Source organism: Helicoverpa armigera, chromosome 22, assembly GCF_030705265.1.
Source record: "Helicoverpa armigera isolate CAAS_96S chromosome 22, ASM3070526v1, whole genome shotgun sequence".
NCBI lineage: Eukaryota > Metazoa > Arthropoda > Insecta > Lepidoptera > Noctuidae > Helicoverpa > Helicoverpa armigera.
Genome location: NC_087141.1, coordinates 1,207,634 through 1,227,290, shown reverse-complemented (window position 1 = coordinate 1,227,290; position 19,657 = coordinate 1,207,634). Strand labels below are relative to the sequence as shown.

Here is a 19,657-nt window from a genome sequence, read left to right as displayed (position 1 = left end):
GTAAAGTAGGTATGTACCTATGTGCTGAGTAGAAATAACATAAAAAAATAATCATATAGGTACCAATCCAAGCATAAACAATAGTAAACTAACAACAAAAACATTTTGGTACCTTAATACGTGAGAAACACCACGTGATAACTAATTACTTAACAATTAAATAAGGAAAAACTAAATCCTGTCGTTATCGTTAACAGCAAGTATTGACTATTAGTTAAGTAGTTGTTATAATTAACCTAAATTGCAATAATATTGGGCCTACGTGGTGCGCCCTGCGTACGGCCAGTAGTGTGTGATAACGTCGTGTCCACACGGAGGTAGTTAATGAGGGCTTAATAATGTAGTTTGACAAGGTTCGTTTTGTTTTGCAATTAGTGTAAATGTAAATTGGTAATTTGTGAAAAAGAACTGTATTTTTTTTTAAAGATTTTTTTTATTGTTATGTCTGCTAGTTTGATAAATAGGGTACCAAAGTAAAGTACTGCTAGTCTGATGCATTCTAGGCAACTTGCAAGATATGCTTGCTAATATCTTGTGCTGATTTCTTAAACCTGTTCCATTTTATGCATAAATGCACGTAATATGCCTAAAATAAATAAATAAGAAGATGCTGGTAGACGAAACTTGATAGAAAAAATCGAGTGAAATGAGCTAAAAACTTTGCAAATATTGCTACGAAAACCGTAGCGCGTAGCTCGTAGCAAGCCTACTAGTGGTCGCAAGTGCGGCTGCTGAGCACGAGGTCTCGGGTTCGATTCCCGAGTCGGGCCGAAATCGCTTTGTGGGTTTTAGAAGACTTTCACAAAGCAGCCCGGAGCCTGGAAGCTGGTGATTGATTCACCCGTGCATCGGAGAGCACGTAAATGTCGGTCCTGCGCCTGATCTCTCTCCGGTCGTGTCGGATTACCGTCCCATCGGACTATGAGAGTGAAGGAATAGGGAGTGCACTTGTGTCTGCGCAAATGCTCGTGCACTATAATATGTCCTGCGTAGTTGGCTAATCTCTTTACATGAGAACAGCCGCCGTAGCCGATAATCGGCTAGGAGGACATCATCATCATCACGTGCCAAAAATCACTCTGCTCAAAACTAATGGCATCTGAACTCAGGCTTATAATCTCCTAATATTGTCTCAAATGTCTGCTTCCTATCTATTAGATTACTGATTCACGTGCAGCTACAAGTATTGTAGTAATGACTCGTAATACAAGGTGATAGAGTTCAAAATGGTGTGTTTGTGTTTGTTACTATGAGAGTTTTGGTTCTGTTATGCACTTAAAGCCGCTGAATTTAAGTTATATTTGTCTATTTTATTTGTTAAAGCTTAACAATAATAAATTGGTATTTAAAAAAAGATGATTGGTATTTACTTAGAAGATTAGGCTTTTAGTTTTGAACCTAAATGTAGGTGTTATATTGTACCTACATAGGATCCTATGTAGGATACCTATGCAGATCATTTTCCTTCAAACTTTTCCGGAAAAAAAACACATAGCACACCTTTTAGGTACTGAAAATTGATTCTTTGAATACTTTAAGTACATGAGGATGTTGGAAAAATAAAGTAAGACTATGATTTTCCTTCAAATAATTGCTTTATTTCTATGCTGTTTGGTGCTTCAAGCAAGCTCCTCTCAAACTTGGGGATAGTCTCTGCCTTGTAAGCTACCTACGCGAAGTCAAAATAATAAAGCCCTAAGCCCTTATGGCCTTAAAGCGCTGTCCCGCTTAATGGTCATAGACCACAAACAAGCACATGTAACCGGCATAAACACTCCGCCCTTTCTCCTCTAAGGGCCAGCGACCACAAATAAAAACGCGCGCGCGTTCCAAATTCAATTCAGTCGAACAGCCATCGAGCTGCATCGCATGCGTTCGGATATTTCAAATAAATCGTTCGAAAAAAAAGAAAGTTTATGTGTCAACATTTGAATTCTGAACTGTGATTATTTTTTAAACAAAATGGCGTTTTCAATCGTGCGCCTAGGAGTGAGATCTGTTATAAACTTTGAAAGAAATGCAGCAGTTTTGAGTGTGACTTGTGTACCAAAACAGTTAAATGTAAGTATTAAATGATAAATGGTGTTTATTAATTAAATAGGTTGTCTGATTATGTGTGAAATGTCATTGACTTCTCGTGGCCGGTCGATGCATTCTTGTTGCGTCGAGCGTAACTGCGTTGGCGCTTCTAGGATGAAAAAATATTGACGTAGGTATCTAGCAAAAGATGGAAAAGGTTTTTTTCAAAATGGATATATTGGAAAACCTTGTACCTGCATGGTTATTATTATTTTTTTGTTTAAGTATGTAGGTATGTACCTATAGGTACCTAATAGGTATGTCCCTATAAGAAGTTCTTGCAAAGTAAATAACTTTTTACTTATTAAGATTTGTTGATTAAGAATTTATATGTAGGTACCTATCTATTATATACTTACATCAAAACGTTTAGAACAGGTAGCTACATAATACAGTCTTAATTTTATAAGTTTGATTTTAAGTTAAAGTAAAATTAATACTTATAAAGTGGTCGAAAGTTTATGGTGTTACCAGCACAGTCATAATTTAATGTGTTCAAAGATTAAACCCCAATATCCTACAGTGTTATCACAAAACAATGAAAGCTTGCTGATTGTAGAATGATGTTAAATTAAATATCGACATGCTATTAACTTCAAATGGATAGTAATGGTACTTTACGCTATTATATCAAACTGCGAATATTTTTCAAGATACCTAATATCATAAGAATAATTTTCATTATTTCGTAAGTGTAAAACTACTCAACTCATTTTTTGTCTCTCTGCTATTGTTGGTCGAAGCTCTGCTACGATATACGCATCATACATTATGTTAACGTAGATCTAAAATACTTAAAAAAGCATATATTTTTTGAAGTTTTCGCACCTCATCATACACCGCGATTTCGAAAAACTTAGAGATAACTTAAACATAACAATTAAGTAACAAAGCTGTCTGTTTACTGATAACGGATAACCTATTATCTCAGTGGCCCTTATTGTGTTCTGTTTTACAAATATATTGCTTATCACCAAGGTGGTAAGGTCGCATATTACATGAAAAGAATAACTGATATTAGGTCAATTATCAGCAACGATTGTTGTCTTTTTATGTCAACGAGTAGGTTGCTGTTTCCTGCAGTTTCACAGTCTGGTAGGGTCTATTCGGCCCAGCAAGGAGACATCAGCCTTTGTATAGTCCCTCCAGGTCTTATAGAGAGAAGGAATTAGCGTTGATCATCACACTTTATCAAGGAGGATTGGCGATATCCATAGATTTAGGATCCCACCACCACCGGTGCGATTTCAGACTCTTGTTGCCTAGGTTTTGAGAAACCTTCACTCAGTCATTAGTGTACTGTATGTAACAATTAGCACTTGCTTGTCCTGGAATCGAACTCGCACACTTATACTTGAGAAGTTGAGAGTAGGTATTTATGTACTTAATAACTAGGCCACTATCACTTCCTAAAAAAGTTGCTTATAGCGACCTTGGAAAAAGTGTACGTGTCATCATCATCATCATCTCAGCCATAGAACGTCCACTGCTGAACATAGGCCTCCCCCTTAGATCTCCACAGATACCTGTTGGAGGCGACCTGCATCCTGCGTCTTCCGGCGACGTTTATAAGGTCGTCTGTCCACCTTGTTGGTGGACGTCCTACGCTGCGCTTGCTAGTCCGTGGTCTCCACTCCAGCACTTTTCGACCCGATCGGCCATCTACGTGTACTTAATCATAATTCGATTCACCAAGGGTTTAATAAACACTTCTGTTTTCAAAACAAAACATGGCCTTGAAATAATTTGACTATTATGTATTTGTTATCTATCTTTGTTTATGTACTAGCGTGGCGTACGTGCGAGGTCGCCATATACAATCACTGTACATAATGTTATTATGTATGTACTTATGTACGTTTGTTTGTTGTGAACGGTTTATGGTTGGCCCTTTGCAAAGACGAAATTTTAGAGAGGAAGTTAGATATCAATACTTAATAGATTTTTTATTGTTTTTGTTCATTTTATCGCCATTCTGTGCCTTCACCAAATCCAAACGCTATAGGTAACTACAAACTATCTTTTTTGAAAAATATTTACCTACCTATAATCGTGAGAATAGAAGGAGCAATTGTGTCGTGACATTTTGCAACTTCTTTTATGTAACAGTGAACATCCTGGGTCCTTGTAGGTTTCATCTTCAGGGTCTAGATTTTCTCGATATCTAGGTATTAGTTATCTACTTTATGATTACGAGTCGTGTCCAAAATCTATTCAACAAACTGTACTTAGACAGTTACTTCTACATACCTACTTTACGCCAAACATTTAAATGGCTGAATAATTAGGTACCTACTTACCTATAAGTAGTTGGTAACATTGATCAATAATAACCAAAAAATGCTATCTGCTTGAATACAATGAGTCATTATGTTTGTAAAATACCGCGTTACTGCCTACACGTGAAACTTTGCGTAGGTGAGTGTTGATGATGACAAATCAAAGCTACTTTTCATATAGTTAGCTACTTACATGATCTTTTTACACTTTGATCTGAGTTTTTACAAAACTATAAAAGAACATGACTTTCTCTAGTTTTAGTACTCCTTGGAGTTAAAATAAAGATTCATCCTCGCTCCCTAACCTTTTCCCTCTGTGTGGGTCGGTTTCTAGTTTCACTGGACAGCAGCTCAGTACAAGTTTGACTTGGAGCGACTCAGATCAAACTCAAATATTTTCACATATAAAGGCACTTCTGAAATGCCCATTTAATATCTCACTATGGATAGTACTGCTATCTACATATTGCATAACTAAACTAGGTAAGAGTTACTTAACGCGCACCGCAGGTCACTGACCCCGGCACCAATCGTGCTGTCGTTCAGAATCAGAATAGTCAAATATGTGTAAATTGAGGCCCTTTACGTAGGTTACTATACAATATGCTGTATTGTAGACCAACGAAAGGAGATTGGGCAAGAATGTATGAAGTTTGGTCCAAATGTCCACCACGAACGAGACCTATATATTTAAATAGTCCACTTGATTTAGAGTAACTTTTACTAAGAAAGTAAAAAAAAAACAATGACAAAAAAAAGTTACAGCCAAAAATGTATTCTTAATTTTCGGTAGTTTTTGTATGTTATCATTATTATTTTTTATTTTATTCCACTTCCATTTCCGCACTTTATCTAAAACTAAGATGAGTAAGACATATTTGCATATAAACAGCCCATATTTTTAGCCCGATGGATGTACGAATCACTAACCAATTGAGGCGCCAGAAGTGCTTGAATATACTCAGTGGTTCCTGGATCTAGGAAAGTTCGATTTAACTGGTGGTGTCTTCTCTCTAATAATGAATAATTCTATTTTGTCAGAAATTACAGAAAGTACGAAAATCGAACATCACGAAAAGTAATTGAAAAAATCTATAAAATGTTTTATTTGATTTTGCTATATCTTTTTTCTGGCATTATATTTTTTTTTACTTTCATAACAAAAAATGTTCTATATTTAATGGGCTATCTAGCCATATAGGTCTCGTTCGTGGTGGACATTTGGACCGGAATCGCCCATTGTCCTTTACCTACGTAAACCCATTTTTACCCATTTGGTTTACTTAGAAAATTGAACGTCGAATTCATTTGTTTTGAACACACGAACAGTTGTTTTGTGAAAACTGAGGTTTAAGTTGTCGGTGAACTTGGGCCTTAGTTCTTATTCATAGAATATCACTTTTGGTATCATTTCCGTAGATAGACATCATTGTTATAAGTTCCAACTTACGTTTTAATCAAAGGGAGGATCTATGGCTAGATACCGGTCCAACCAGTTTCAAAGAGGGCGAGAGGTAACAGGTAGGGAATAGATAAAATAGTAACAAAAAACATAAGGTAATGAAGTGGATGGACGATAGAGATGCCGACTTACAAAACCTGTTCAATTGTTTGCTTGTAGGATTGAATATCTACATTATACAAGTATTCGTTACGTTTGTTTATTGTGATTTTTACACGATATGCCAACCACCTAGGTTCGTTGCTAGATATTTTAAGATACTGGAGGGAATTAAAAAAATTCTATGATATTTTCATAAAATGCTGGCTGTTAATTGCCACCATTTTACAAAATACTGCCACACAGAACATCCTGAAGCCATCGGTTTCTACCCATAAAGTATTTCTACTTCCTACTTTTGTACAAGCTAGGTAAACGCTAATTTTTTAAGCTTATTACATCTGAGTATACAAACACTTACACCTACAACTTAACTCAACTGATTAATTTGACCTCTTAAATCTCTTCAGACCTGCGACAGCTCACGTACTCCAAGCCCCCAGTGCAATCACAATATGGTTATTTAAAGCATCAATCAGTTATGATGTCTGGTCGTGAACCAATTCGCAAATTGACGCTGGGGTCACCGGATGATATGTCAGGCTTTGATTTGTATGGTCACTGACCTAAGTGACCTATATGGATGAATTGGTGATATCAACAATGTTTTAGTAGATAAGTACTTCTAAATTGGAGAGGGTTTTTGGAAAGTCTTCTTGAAGATTCTTTTATACACACCTACCCACGGGTAGCCTGAAAACCACGAGATTCAACCACCATTCTCATTATAATGTTACACAATTCACTTACCACACAATTCCTTAACTGGATGCAGTTGCTTCAAGCAAAGCGTTGTCAAGCAAAGTTGCACGTGGTTAAATCGGAGGCTCATTGGAAGACACCCTGGTCCTAGATATTGTCCCTAGAAAAATCCATCTCTCACTAAATAAAACATTGGTTGGTGCATTCAACAGAAATGAAAATTGCTAAAACAACGATTTGTAACACAAAGATCGATACCAAAGTAGGTTCATCGAGTTTTGACACATACGGGCCTACGTGTTCGATAACACCGAATATTTGTAATCAAACCACTATAAACTAATTTATCAAAAGTTATAAATATACAGTAAACAATATCGATCAACAGGAAAACGGGTTCGTCCCAGTTTCCTAACTAGATAACGATATTTTGTAAATATTGTCCAACCTTATTGTTGTCTTGAAGATTTCGCGGGAATTAGAATAGGTAAACAGGAAAAGATCATTTTTCCGAAGGCGAAGAATTTTCCAATATCTCAGTGATGTGGAATTTTTAGAAAGAATCACCTTGGCCCTGGAACACGAAGGGTCCCAGATACATGGGGAGTATAATACCTACTTATGTAAAATGGTATATACCTAGGTATGGGTGTAACCTTCACATTTATAAGACCCCATGAATACTGTCTAGACAGCTACGCAGTAGGTAGTTGCATTATGTATACAAATGTAAATAGTAAAGTACATAATATGCTGTATACGTTGTCCAGACTGCATTTCTCATTCAACCAGTTCCTATTTAAATCGAAATTGTTGCAATAGCCTTGAGGTGAATTTTTGTACAGTAAATAAGTAGCTGCAGTTGCCCAGGTGCATCCTTGAGGGTATTAAAATGCTCTTTGTTTATCCTACTTTAAATAAAACTCAATCAACAACTCCGTATATTCATCATTAATTTAAGAGCCCAGCTCTTGTCGGTGCAGCTCCTTCCATTTACACCTATCTAGCGCCAACTCCTGAACTTCCTGAACTCCGTATATTACACCATCATATTAGAAACAATTTCTTGGATGTAGCTTGAATTCTAAAGATTGAGTTATTCCAAAATTTTATGTTCTACACACCTTAGGCATTAACAAAATAAAGGCTTAATACTAATTGATTGTCATTGACATTTATAATTTACTGCTTATTGAGAATGTTCATAACTTGCGTTCGCGCACGGCGCCTTGTGCATAATGCGGTCAATGATCTCAATATCGATTGCATTTGTGCACTGTCCGACTAACATAGGTTAGTTTTAGATAAAGATTATCATTGTTGTGTATTTCTGTACTATTCTTATGTATTTATGTATGTTTATTTAGTGGTCTTTAGGCTAATGAGCAGGGCTTTGATAGTTATTTTGGGATAATAAGATGTTTGAGTTGACGATGATTTAGATACAATTTGTATTAACCCTTTTAAATGTCTGACTTGATAAGTTCACAGTTTAAAATCTAATCGCAAAATTTCAAGTAGGTAACTCATAGACACTAATTAGTGTACAACGAATAATTGATGTTAAGTAGGTGTATCTATCTATTCTAATACCTAAGGTCAAAAGTTATAAAATAAAACTTTTCACAATTATCACATCAAGCTATTAGCTATTATAATCTGTCAAACTTTTAACAGATTTTCAATTTTTATGTCCTAAATATTGAAGTAGCTTAACATTCAACAGCTTCTGTACAAATCTATCTTCTGTATAACCACAGCCACATAATTCCAAACTCAATTTTCCATTTTCCCAGCTCTTCCACACAAAACCAGCGTGCAACGGCAATATCTGCTACCTCAGCGAGTTCCCCCGCGACAGGGACCTACACGAGAGGAACTCCGCCCTCCGTCGGTACAGCAAGCAACATGGCCGCCCGGAGGAGGACAGGAGGAAAGCTGACAGCGACTCTGACTCTGATTCCGATACGGAGTGTAAAGGATATGATAGGGTGAGTTTAACCTTTATTTATGTACCTAGATTTTCATATAGATAACTGATAGATCTTAAGGAAAGGAGGCAAATATTCGTGTCTTCTTTGAAAAGAAGAAACTTTTGAAACATACCTTCATGGGCTATTTTATAGCAATAGCTTGATGGATCATGTTACATAAAATTTACTGAACTCGTCAAGATGAATTACAGGACATGGGTCCTAACCTTTGAAATAAATCCACCTCGCTATAGGAAAAAAAAATATAAAATAATAAGTTTACAATATCTAACTTACAGTTATAAATTAAATAGGAACAGGCTGCCTTCGAAGGATACAAAACAGGATAGCAAAAAGGGACATCTTAAAATCGGCTATAGAATCAATTAAATAAATACTATTCAGTAGACCTTGTCATTACCATTTATAGAACATTTATATACCACCAGTTCCCCGGTTTTGCAATTAATAACACAACTTTCTTTCGCCTTCCAGTCAGAGTTCTGGCGTCGGAAAATGCGCACGGTACACAACATCCTGGACGTGGACAAGGATGGTCTGATCTCGTTCAACGACTTCCTGCTGTTCGCGGAGAGGTTCAAGGCTTTGGGGCATCTGTCTGACCAGCAGGCAGAGGAGTTCACCAGTATTATTAAGGTCAGTTGTCCATACGAATATAATACTCTGTGCTAGCTTGCTTTATAATATTAACTTAAATACCAAGAGCAAAGTTTGATAGGCCAGGTACCTATAAGAAACTCCAAGTTAAAAAACTAGATACAAAGCCAGTCAAAACAATAAAACAGCCTAAGTTTATTCTTGTATGAAATGGAAAATAAAATATGTTAAACTAAAAAAACTAAACCATATTTTGTCTTGCATCACTTCTATATCTACAATATTCTTAGTAAATAATAATTGTCTAGTCACATAATGAAAATCCTTATTCCCCTTACAGTTGACATGGGAAGAGCAGTGGGGAGCTATCGACCCGTACAACTTCGTCACGGTGGAGCAATATCTAGAGGACATGCATCACGTGCTCAACGACAAGTCTTTGAAGAAGAAAGCTCATCGTTGGCTTCCCTACTTGTTCAAGGTAACTTATACTACTAAACTAGCTTCTATTGGCTGTTTCACAAGGATCCAGAGGGAACTACTTCCCATTCTCGAGTAAAAACTAGTCTATTCCTTTCTTCGAAAAATGGGCTCTAAATCTACCACAAAAATATTTTTTCAATTTGGACCAGTACCTAGTTCCTTATATTGTTGCACTTTCAAACAAATTCTTCAGCTTAAAAACATAATATTGTAATTATTTTCAACATGAAATAACGGTAATTTGGCCTGTAGAAATTCTTATTTCTTTGTAGTTACTTAGAATTGTAATAGTAGATGGTTTTTAGGAATCCATACCCAAAGGGTAAAACGGGACCATTACGCTGGTGACAGACCAGGCTATATTATCTTATCTTATCCCATTACAGTTAGGCAGTCGAAATTTTAACAGACTATTTAATTATTTCTGTTACCGATATTAGGAACAAGTACTGAAAACTAATTATCACTATGTTCATTTTCAGGCGGTAGACAAAGACAAGTCCGGGTACATATCTGTGCACGAGTTCAAGTTGTTCTTCAAATGCTTAGGACTTGACAATGAGAAGGCGGCCGTCGCGTTCGCTGTAATTGATGTTAATGGGGTAAGCTTACCTACAAATTATTTTTGAAATATAACCGCTATATGCATTTTTAGATATGATTAGTTTCTGGTAAAGATAAATTGAAACACATACGCATATTAAAATTGTTAAAAAGAATATGAATAATAGCATCATCAAATGCTTTTGTTTTCTTTTAGTCCTTTGATGTGTTTTAAACAATTTTTGATTGATTCCAAAAACTACAAACCAATTTTTACCAATATTTCTGCAGATTAACCTTTTTTATATTTATGAAAACTTACTTAAAAATAATGTAACTTTTTCATAGGTATTGGTTTAATTAACATGACAATAGATTTTGTACTATATAATATGTATGTTAGTCTTTAAGGTAAATACCTTAAAGATATATCTATGGGCTGATGCACCCTAAAAATAAAGGTTTTTGATTTGATTGAATTAAAATAAACGATATATCATCTGGCTAGCCTATGTGCAAAAACTATTAGAAAAAATGTTCTATACAATAACTAATATTTTATTTTTATTTCACAGGATGGCAAGTTATCTCTAAAAGAGTTCGTAAAGCTTGGCAAGGAATTCTTCTGCACTGAAGACGAGAAAAGGGTTTCAAAGATGTTCTGGGGACCTCTGATAAACTAAGTCATAGAAATATTAACTTTATTCGTAAGACTTAAGAGTCATTATTGACTGCAGTTTTTAATTTAGCATTTAGTATATGTGTAGGTAGGTGTTTTTATACGAATTGGTAATTGCTAATTGTATGTGTTATGGAAAGACAGCTGTTTTTTTTAAAGGTAGTTTAAATAATCTTATGAAAATACATTATTATGTAAACTGAGAATATAAAAAAGTGGTTAATTGTGTATGTGAATTTGGTATTTGATGACTAAAAATATTGGAGCACTTGAGGCTAAAACCGAATCAAAAATGTTCCCGTCAGATAACTTTGCAATTCTGAATTAGCCATTTGGTCTCTTGCTAATTTTATTCAAAGGTATATTGATACGCTTTGCTTGTCCAAAGTTGTCAACTTCGCAATAGTTATAAAATGCATGAGGCGCCATATGACAAATTTTAGAATTTCTAAGTCATTTCAAAGCGAGATGTACCTAACCTATGTTATTTTTTTTAATCTCAATTTTTAAATAAAAACTAAGGTTAAAACTTAACCTTCTCATCCTAAAACCGCCTGTTTTAACATTTTATACTATTATTGGCTAGTTAGATTTAACTACGGTCTTATGACGCTAAATAATAATTAATAGTAATGTAAGTCATTCCTATATACGGACCAACATTCATGTTATGGATGTCTAAAAATATTATTGAATAGAATCTCAATAAAGTTTTGAAATAAAATAGGTTTTGTTTTATTATATAACAATATATATGTTTTATTATAAACGGACACGGGTTGAATGGCCCAGTGTCAAATTGCCAATTTTTAGAGCAAAATCCTGCCTAAGAACTAGTCTAACCAGATACAGCCGAGTACCAGTGCTTTACAAGGAGCGACTGCCCTATCTGACCCCCTCAACCCAGTTACCCGGGCAACCCAATAGCCCTTGGTTAGACTGGTGTCAGACTTATTGGCTTCTGTCTACCCGTAACGACTGCTAACAATGTTCAATGACAGCCGGGACCTACAGTTTAACGTGCCATCCGAAACACAGTTATTGGTGTCCAAGATATACATAGAAAGTACATACAAACTTAGAAAAGTTGCATTGGTTTGACACTTGCCCTCATACTCGAGAGGTTGGTTCTTTGCCCACTAAGCCACCACGACTTTTTCCTGACCTCCTCAACCTAGTTACATGAACCAAAAACGTTTTCTTATTTGAATAATAATCTTTAATTCAATGAAAAACAATACAAAACTAAATCAAAGTCAGTTCTAACAATCACATAGAAGTTTATACAAAAATACCATTTACTATTTAGAAATCAAATAATTTCAATTGTCACCAGAATTATTTAGTTACTCTTGTAGGTACAAACCATGGAGAAGAAAATGTCCAGCAGAGATATCGTAAAGATAGCAGAGCGACCCGATACAGGCGTTCGGGGGACGAGGAACGTTACTGGTTCCACCCTTAAAAGCCACCCACTTTTTTTTCAAATTAAATCACCAATCAATCAAGACCAATCTTTGGCAAATTGGTCGTGATTTGACAAGGAACCCAAACGACTTGTTAGTTCTAGTAACTGATCGTTTTGATCACGCCTACCGTACGTTGCTTGACCTACAAGAAGGCATCTGATCTACCTGCCTTATGCATTTCTGCTATCTTTCATTCCTCCGTGGTACAAACAAAATTAATTCAAGCGATTAACAAAAATGATTAACCAAATCAATCAAGATATGCAATGTTGCTATTCTAATAATCAAATTTAACATTGAAATGTGAAAAAAATAACTGGAAATTAAACAGAAAAACTAAAGAAATACAGAAATATTACAAAACAAACTTACTTATCTATTAATACTAGTTTTAAGTCTAAACAATGCTGAGTTGGTCTTTGAGTAGCTTCGTCTCTTCAATCAGTGTTGATATTTGGCTTGTTCTGAAAAATTAAGAGAAATGTATTATTATTAGTATAAAATATAACGCAAATAAATAATTACAGTGTCTACAACTAAGTAAGTATATTACTGTAAGAAATCCAAGAAATACGAAAATTTGTAAAGATGTATGTATGTGTCTGTATGTTTTTACTCTTTCACACCAAAAAACATGCAGTACCTACATGTTTTTTACACATATCTCCTAGAATACTCTTCAACCGGGAAGGAAGTCTCTTGGGTCGCGGGTGAAACCAGTAGCTTATATATCAGAGTAACTAAGTCATTCCCTCGGGATGTCGGTAAAATCGGTGGCAAAACATAGTGTTTCATAATAATAAATAGACAAAAATTTACTTACTGTTGTTGTAGAATAGAAGAGATGGTATCACTGTGAGACTTGCCCAAAGCGATGTCTTTCTTCTTGTAGTCCAAGTGGAATTTTTCCAACTGGAAGATAAAATGTTAATAGTTAGTAAGTCTGACAACCAGTCTTACTAATGCGTATTGGGTTGCCCAGATAACTGGTTTGTGGAGCTCCATATTAAACACTGGAATATAGCAGTATCTGGGGCAAAGAAGGCCGTACTATCCTTTTCTCAAAACCAGTTACACTGCATACCTACCCCAACATGGTTTTAGAAAAAGGCTGCCAGATTAGTAATTCTCAGTTTATGAACATACCTCATTAGACTTATGCTGTGCATGTTGCTTGAGCAGCTGTATCTGCTCGCTCAGCCTCTCCCCGCAGCGTCGGTAACGTTCCAGCTCAGAGAGCAGTTCTCGCTCCGCCGGGGTGGCGGGCGCTGAACATCTGATCTTGCGGATTACTGCTGAACATCTGAAGAAAGTGAATGGTTTGTTAGTATAAAATTAATAAATAAAATAGGCGTTATAAAAACTTAATATAACAAAAGAAGTAGAGACGGAATGCCAATGGGATGCCAAGTAGAAATTAAAAATAAACTATTAATCTATACTTATATAATAAAGCTGAAGAGTATGTTTGTAAGCCCAATATGAAAAAAATATTTGTGTAAGGTAAGGTAGCCCTTTTATCGAGGAAGGTTAAAAGGCAACTTATTTTCTGGAAACGTGTAATAACTCCCACAAGAAGCGAGTAAAACGACGTAAGATGTGCCTGTCAAAATGCAGTGATTGTTTTGAGCCAAAACTCAAGGTTTTTATGAAAATTTTCTGTATTATTTATTTAAAACAAAGATAAAACGATTAACGATTATTTACCGTCACGTTCAAGCTATGTTATTTAACTTGCACATACCTGTATTTGAGATCATCTTGATGTTTCTCAGCCAACATGCACTTTTCTTTAAGAACCGTCGACTGCAGTTGTACGTCATCTATTTCTTTCTGAAATTAATTCATAAAAAAAACATAAATATAAATACAGTATAATAGAAATAGTTTTAGATTCAATTCTAATAATTAATATACTTGTCGGAGGCGAACATCAGGATGGCACTATCGTCCGACATCAGTTAGGGTAATCAAGCAAAGAGATAACTCAAAGAAACTCAAAACTCAAACGAACTCAAAAGTCAAACGTTTATTCAAATTAGTCAGAACAAAAGACAGCCCCCAAAACGCCCGCCCTTCGCCACTTCCTATGTGTTTTGGCTTGGGGAGAAGAAGTGGCGGAACAAACTCCCCAGCAACACATGTCTGTCTGTTAGGTTAGAAGAACCTTTACACTTTAATTTCAAAAGACACTTTACACACTACAATATGGATCTACAACAGTACTACAACACTAGGCAATAACACTAGGTACACTACACGTAACGAAAGGCAGTATCGAGATGTGCGCAGCACGACGACTCGACCAAGACTGAGCTCCGCGGACGCCACGCCGACCACCACTACTCTGCCAAGCGCGCCAAAATGTTGTTTCACCGGAAACGCCACCAGAGGGCGCGCTTGCGTGACGTTTAGTGTCCGTACTAATGACAGTCTCCGACATACTTATCAATTATGGGCCAAATAGTAGAAGGACATAAGCACATACACAAAAGCGAATTACAAGCTCCAATATAAAAAAAAAAATTAAGTATCTGTTTGCAATACACTCGTATTATATTTGAAACAGTGGTTATATAGTATTTAAAACCCTTGAAATACCCTTGAAAAAAGAGATTGTGTATGCTTAGCGCGGTCGGTCCGTAGATGTGTGACCGACTAGTCATGCCGTGGCGAGTTCCCCTGTGCACTGTTGTCGTGGCGTTTCGATCCTTGGGACAACTTTTAATGACATGTTCCTCCGCATTTGTGAAAGTACGGGGTGTTACCTGCAGGTCTTGGAGCCAGTCTTGGTGACTGTTGCTGAGGTTCCGAAGAGCTTGTAGTTTGCGGGCGATGGCGTCACATACGCGTTGCTGACGAGAAATGTACTCGCCACGGAGCTTTAATGTCGCTTGTGTGAGGAACTGGAAAATTTATAATAAAAATATATCAGTTTACCAATACAAAACGAAAAAAATAAGTTTAAAACAGACACTGTTGTTGCGGTTTTTCGTGTCAAGTTTTGGGATAACTCTTTAATAACGACAGGAATAATACTTTGTTGGATTGATTTTGTTTATAAAAATAATTGTATGACTATATGTAAGAAACTTCACGTTAACACACCCGAAAAAAATCTATTTCCTTCTTTATCTGCGTTTGGCACATAAACCACCAAAAATTTTATCATTACACAAAATACAATAGTTTTAACACTAAATATATATTCAAAATCAAACTTCTAAAAATCTTGATACTTTACAAAATCATGTAATGTGTATGTATATTTTAATAGATAAATTATGTAATTTTACGTTACTTTGTGGAAATCCATGACATTTGACATGACATTTTAATAGATAAATTATGTAATTTTACGTTACTTTACCGAAATCCATGACATGTTAGTTTCTTTACATTCTATATTTTAATAGTTTTTCTGTATTAGTAATACTACTGGTTACCTCTAAGCACTCCTTGGGCGAGGGTTCGTGTTTGGTGCTGAGCGTGAGCAGCGGCTGCGACACGTCACGGGTCAAGATCTCCTGCACTATCGACGTGAACGATAGCTTCTGACGCTGGAAATGTAAGGTTATAATAACATTAAAAATGTGGAAAAGTATTGACTACAGGCATATCAACAGACAAATATCTTCAATTGATTTTCAACCTTATCACAATAATGGAAGGAATAATGTTCGGCAAACGAAATAAGGTTGAACTTTGACACACTTGATCGGAGTTCAACTTAAAACATATAATATTTTTATCCGGGTGCTGGATGTAGTTTCCTCATGACGCAGGTGAAACCACGGCTTAATAGCTGTCAAGCAATGGGGTTTTGTCGCTTTTATGCATGTAATAAATAAATATGTTTTGGTTACCTCTTTCAAGATATTGTTGATATCCTCTTGTTCAAGTGATGGGTTCTTGAGTTGCAGTTCCTTGTACAGTTGTTCTTCCAAGTCGAACGGTTCCAATGTTCTACAAAAAACAAATAATTTAACCATTATTAATCAGTCTTACGTACGTGTATTGGTTTGCCCGTGTAACTGTCAGATAACACTGGTATTGAGTTGCATCCGGTAAGACTGGAAGCCGTATCCAACATAGTTGGGAAAAGGCTAAGTAGATGAGATAACCAGAAAGATTAATTTGTTTATTATTTTTGGTGCGTAAAAATCATTTACAATCTGAGGTAAAAACGTTGGCAAATAACTTGTTATAGAGAGGATAGCTACTTTATTGCATTTATACTACGAGGAATACCTGTATAAGATAATTTAAAAATTGTAGATAAAATAGTATCATTATAGTTTTATTTATGAACTAACCATGGGACAGCATATTATTTTATTTTTTTTAACGAAGTTATAAATCATCAAATGACCCCTCCCGCTGTGGGTTAGCAGCGGTGAGGGAGTGTCACACTCTTACTGACTAAAAACCGTCGTGGTCGTCGTTGTCGTCGTAACATACAGAGCAGTCAATACCAGTTTAAACTGGCTAGCCCACAGTACCTGGCCCTTAGTGCTGCAGTGTTAGGCAGTATAAGCAGGCGGTGTAGTGGCGGTGCAGTGAGTGCCAGCCCGACGGGCGGTGACGCATCACGTAGCGCCGTGCCCAGCACGTGCCGGGCTACACCGGAGCGGGAGAACATACCTGATAATACTGCTTCCATTCCAGAAGATGATTAAAATATTAAGTTGGTTCACAGTACCTGGGCTGCGGGATTGTTTGCACGAGTTACCGCGGCTTTAAAGCACAAAGGGCTCCAGAAGGAACACGGTTGGTTTCAGTCAGGAAGAGTCTGCCACTTACTCACGCTGCATCCACAGCGAGCGTTGTTCGTTATTTAGTTGCTAGATGGCATTAAGTTGGTTCACAGTACCTGGCCCTCAGTGCTGCAGTGTTGGGCAGTATAAGCAGGCGCCGCAGTGGTGGTGCAGTGAGCGCCAGTCCGACGGGCGGTGCTGCATCGCGTAGAGCTGTGCCCAGCACGTGCCGCGCCACGCCCGAGCGGGAGAACATGCCCGATAGCATTGCTTCCATATCCAGAAGACGATTAATACTAAGTTGATTCACAGTACCTGGGCTGCGGGATTGTTCGAGAGCTGCGGTACCGCGCCCCTGGTACACAAAATGCGTACGAAGGAACACGATGGATTTTTATTCAGCATGAGTTTGCCACTTCCTCACGTTGCACCCACAGCGATCGTTGTTAGGTAGTCGCAAGTTACGATAAAGTTAGTCTACAGTACCTGGCCCTTAGTGTTGCAGTGTTGGGCAGTATAAGCAGGCGCCGTAGTGGTGGTGCAGTGAGCGCCAGGCCGACGGGCGGTGCTGCATCGCGTAGAGCCGTGCCCAGCACGTGCCGCGCCACACCACTACGAGAAAACATGCCCGATAGTACCGCTTCCATGTCACCTGGAAAGAAGAACAAAAAAAAATTAAGATATAAAACGAATATGTTGAAAAGAACCAGTTGGACAAAAGATTTCTAAGCAATATAGAAGTACATTTAAGCAAACTCAAAAACTTAAGAATATCGGAAACGGGTCTCCTTCTTCCTCTTTTGACGCCGTTATATTGCTGTAGGTTGGCCATCTGCTTTTTCTACTCCTCTCTTTCTATAGCTGCTCAACAGAGGCCGGTCTACACCCGTTTATTCCGCAAAACGATATAATAAAGGTCTGCTTAAATCTAAAAATTCTTGACCTTATAGCATATTCTATCAAAAGAAGTCTGCGCTAAACACAGGCAAAACAGAAAACCAAGTGAAAAGGAAGCTTTGAAAAATGATGGAAAATATCTTACTCTCATCAGCTAACGCGAAGTCAACCAGGTTTTCAAGCATAGGCAGTGTGATGGTGTGTACGCCACCTGCATGCATACACGCGTATGTGTTGTTGGTGCACTGAAAAGGAATATACAATAGATTGAATATATAAGTAGTAGGATTTGAAATCAGTACAAATTTGAGGAATCATAAATGGATTGCACATATTCCAATCCGGTTATCCTGAAGAAGCTTTGGTAATTGAAAAACATTACATTTTGAGAATCTATACTCTGTCTGTTACGCGAAAATTACAGAACCGATTAAAGTAAATTTAATAAAGTCCACAGATAGCCTAAAGCCTGAAAAAGAACATAGGCTACATTTTATCCGGGTGCAAGAATGAGTTCCCTCAAAAAGTGGGTGTAACCACAGGTTCTGCTAATTAACTTATTTTATTTATTGTTTATTTATTAAAGGTTTACCAATATCTTCTGTGCTGATACAATATATCGGGTGTGTCGTTCATAATCACATTAAATTCTATCACATGTACTTCATGATATTCTATAGCGAATTGTAAAAAAAATAACATAATCCATTCAGTGGTTTAGCCACAGGACTCATTTTTCGTTTTCATAATTTACAACATCATGTGTAAAGCAGAAATAAAGTTAGGAGTATCGAATGTTTTGATCAGTTGACAGCTCTCAGTTTTCAAGCGAGAATTTCAGCTGTTTGTAATGACTGACTTCTATATGGTGTTCTAATTTTCGCACAATTTTATTCTATTTACTTTGTTTGAAAACTGCATTTTTTTATTTTTACGTATTTTTCTTTTATCTTTGTGTTAATCGACATATATTAACCAGTATATTAACACATTCAATTTAATGTGATTATGAACGACACACCCGATATATAAATACATTGACTATCAAGAGGCAATGTTAATGTCAAATATATCCAAAATAATAACTTACCGGGTACAAATGAACTGGGTAAGAGTACTGCAGATCATCATCAGGATTGAGCCCTATGTTCAGTTCTACTGCCTCCACCACGTAGAGGGCGTGGCTATCGCCGTCTTCCTTTTCAGTAGGCTGCAAGAATTGTTGAGAAAATTCGTTAGCATGATCGAACTATGCATCAAAATCATAACCAATTTGGAAGAGTGAAGTGCACCTTAATTCCTTGTTATTTTCGCAAGGACTATAGGTTTGCTAAGCTACAATGTTTGAATAGGAAAGATAAGTTACTATCCTGGCTTCCCAGGCTCGAGGGTGGAATATCGCTTAAGATTAGTCGCTAGGCTACATTACATGAAGCTGCATCGCGTATTCTACTTTCACGCACAACACACTGAATGGATTTCAATAAAAGTTGACAGTAATACTCGAATAACCTAACCTAATCCTGCCAAGGATTTTCAATGACGCCCGGGACCTACATTTAACGTGCCATCCGAAACACAGTCATTGGTGTCTAAGATATACTTAGGAAACAGGCA

The 19,657-nt window shown here is 36.7% G+C and overlaps 2 protein-coding genes across 2 annotated transcripts in view; one reads left to right on the top strand and one right to left on the bottom strand.

Moving 5' to 3' along the window:
• The first annotated feature begins 1,795 nt into the window (after positions 1–1,795).
• Positions 1,796–11,641, top strand: LOC110371717 (sarcoplasmic calcium-binding protein). Its single transcript, XM_021328085.3, has 6 exons — positions 1,796–2,061; positions 8,418–8,612; positions 9,090–9,251; positions 9,553–9,693; positions 10,178–10,297; positions 10,814–11,641. The coding sequence occupies exons 1-6, from the start codon at positions 1,963–1,965 to the stop codon at positions 10,919–10,921; spliced, it is 825 nt and encodes a 274-aa protein (XP_021183760.3). The 5' UTR covers positions 1,796–1,962; the 3' UTR covers positions 10,922–11,641.
• A 472-nt stretch (positions 11,642–12,113) lies between these two features.
• The window catches only part of LOC110371739 (nucleoporin 88), an 84,132-nt gene continuing 76,588 nt past the window's right edge, over positions 12,114–19,657 (bottom strand). Inside the window, exons 6-15 of the mRNA XM_064040515.1 lie at positions 19,131–19,250; positions 18,186–18,285; positions 17,630–17,795; positions 16,253–16,352; positions 15,833–15,946; positions 15,155–15,292; positions 14,131–14,219; positions 13,533–13,689; positions 13,210–13,298; positions 12,114–12,850 (exon numbers count right to left, since the gene is read on the bottom strand). Of these exons, the coding sequence (XP_063896585.1) occupies positions 12,784–12,850; positions 13,210–13,298; positions 13,533–13,689; positions 14,131–14,219; positions 15,155–15,292; positions 15,833–15,946; positions 16,253–16,352; positions 17,630–17,795; positions 18,186–18,285; positions 19,131–19,250 (1,140 nt within the window). The 3' untranslated portion in view covers positions 12,114–12,783. The remainder of the gene's footprint in view (positions 12,851–13,209; positions 13,299–13,532; positions 13,690–14,130; positions 14,220–15,154; positions 15,293–15,832; positions 15,947–16,252; positions 16,353–17,629; positions 17,796–18,185; positions 18,286–19,130; positions 19,251–19,657) is intronic.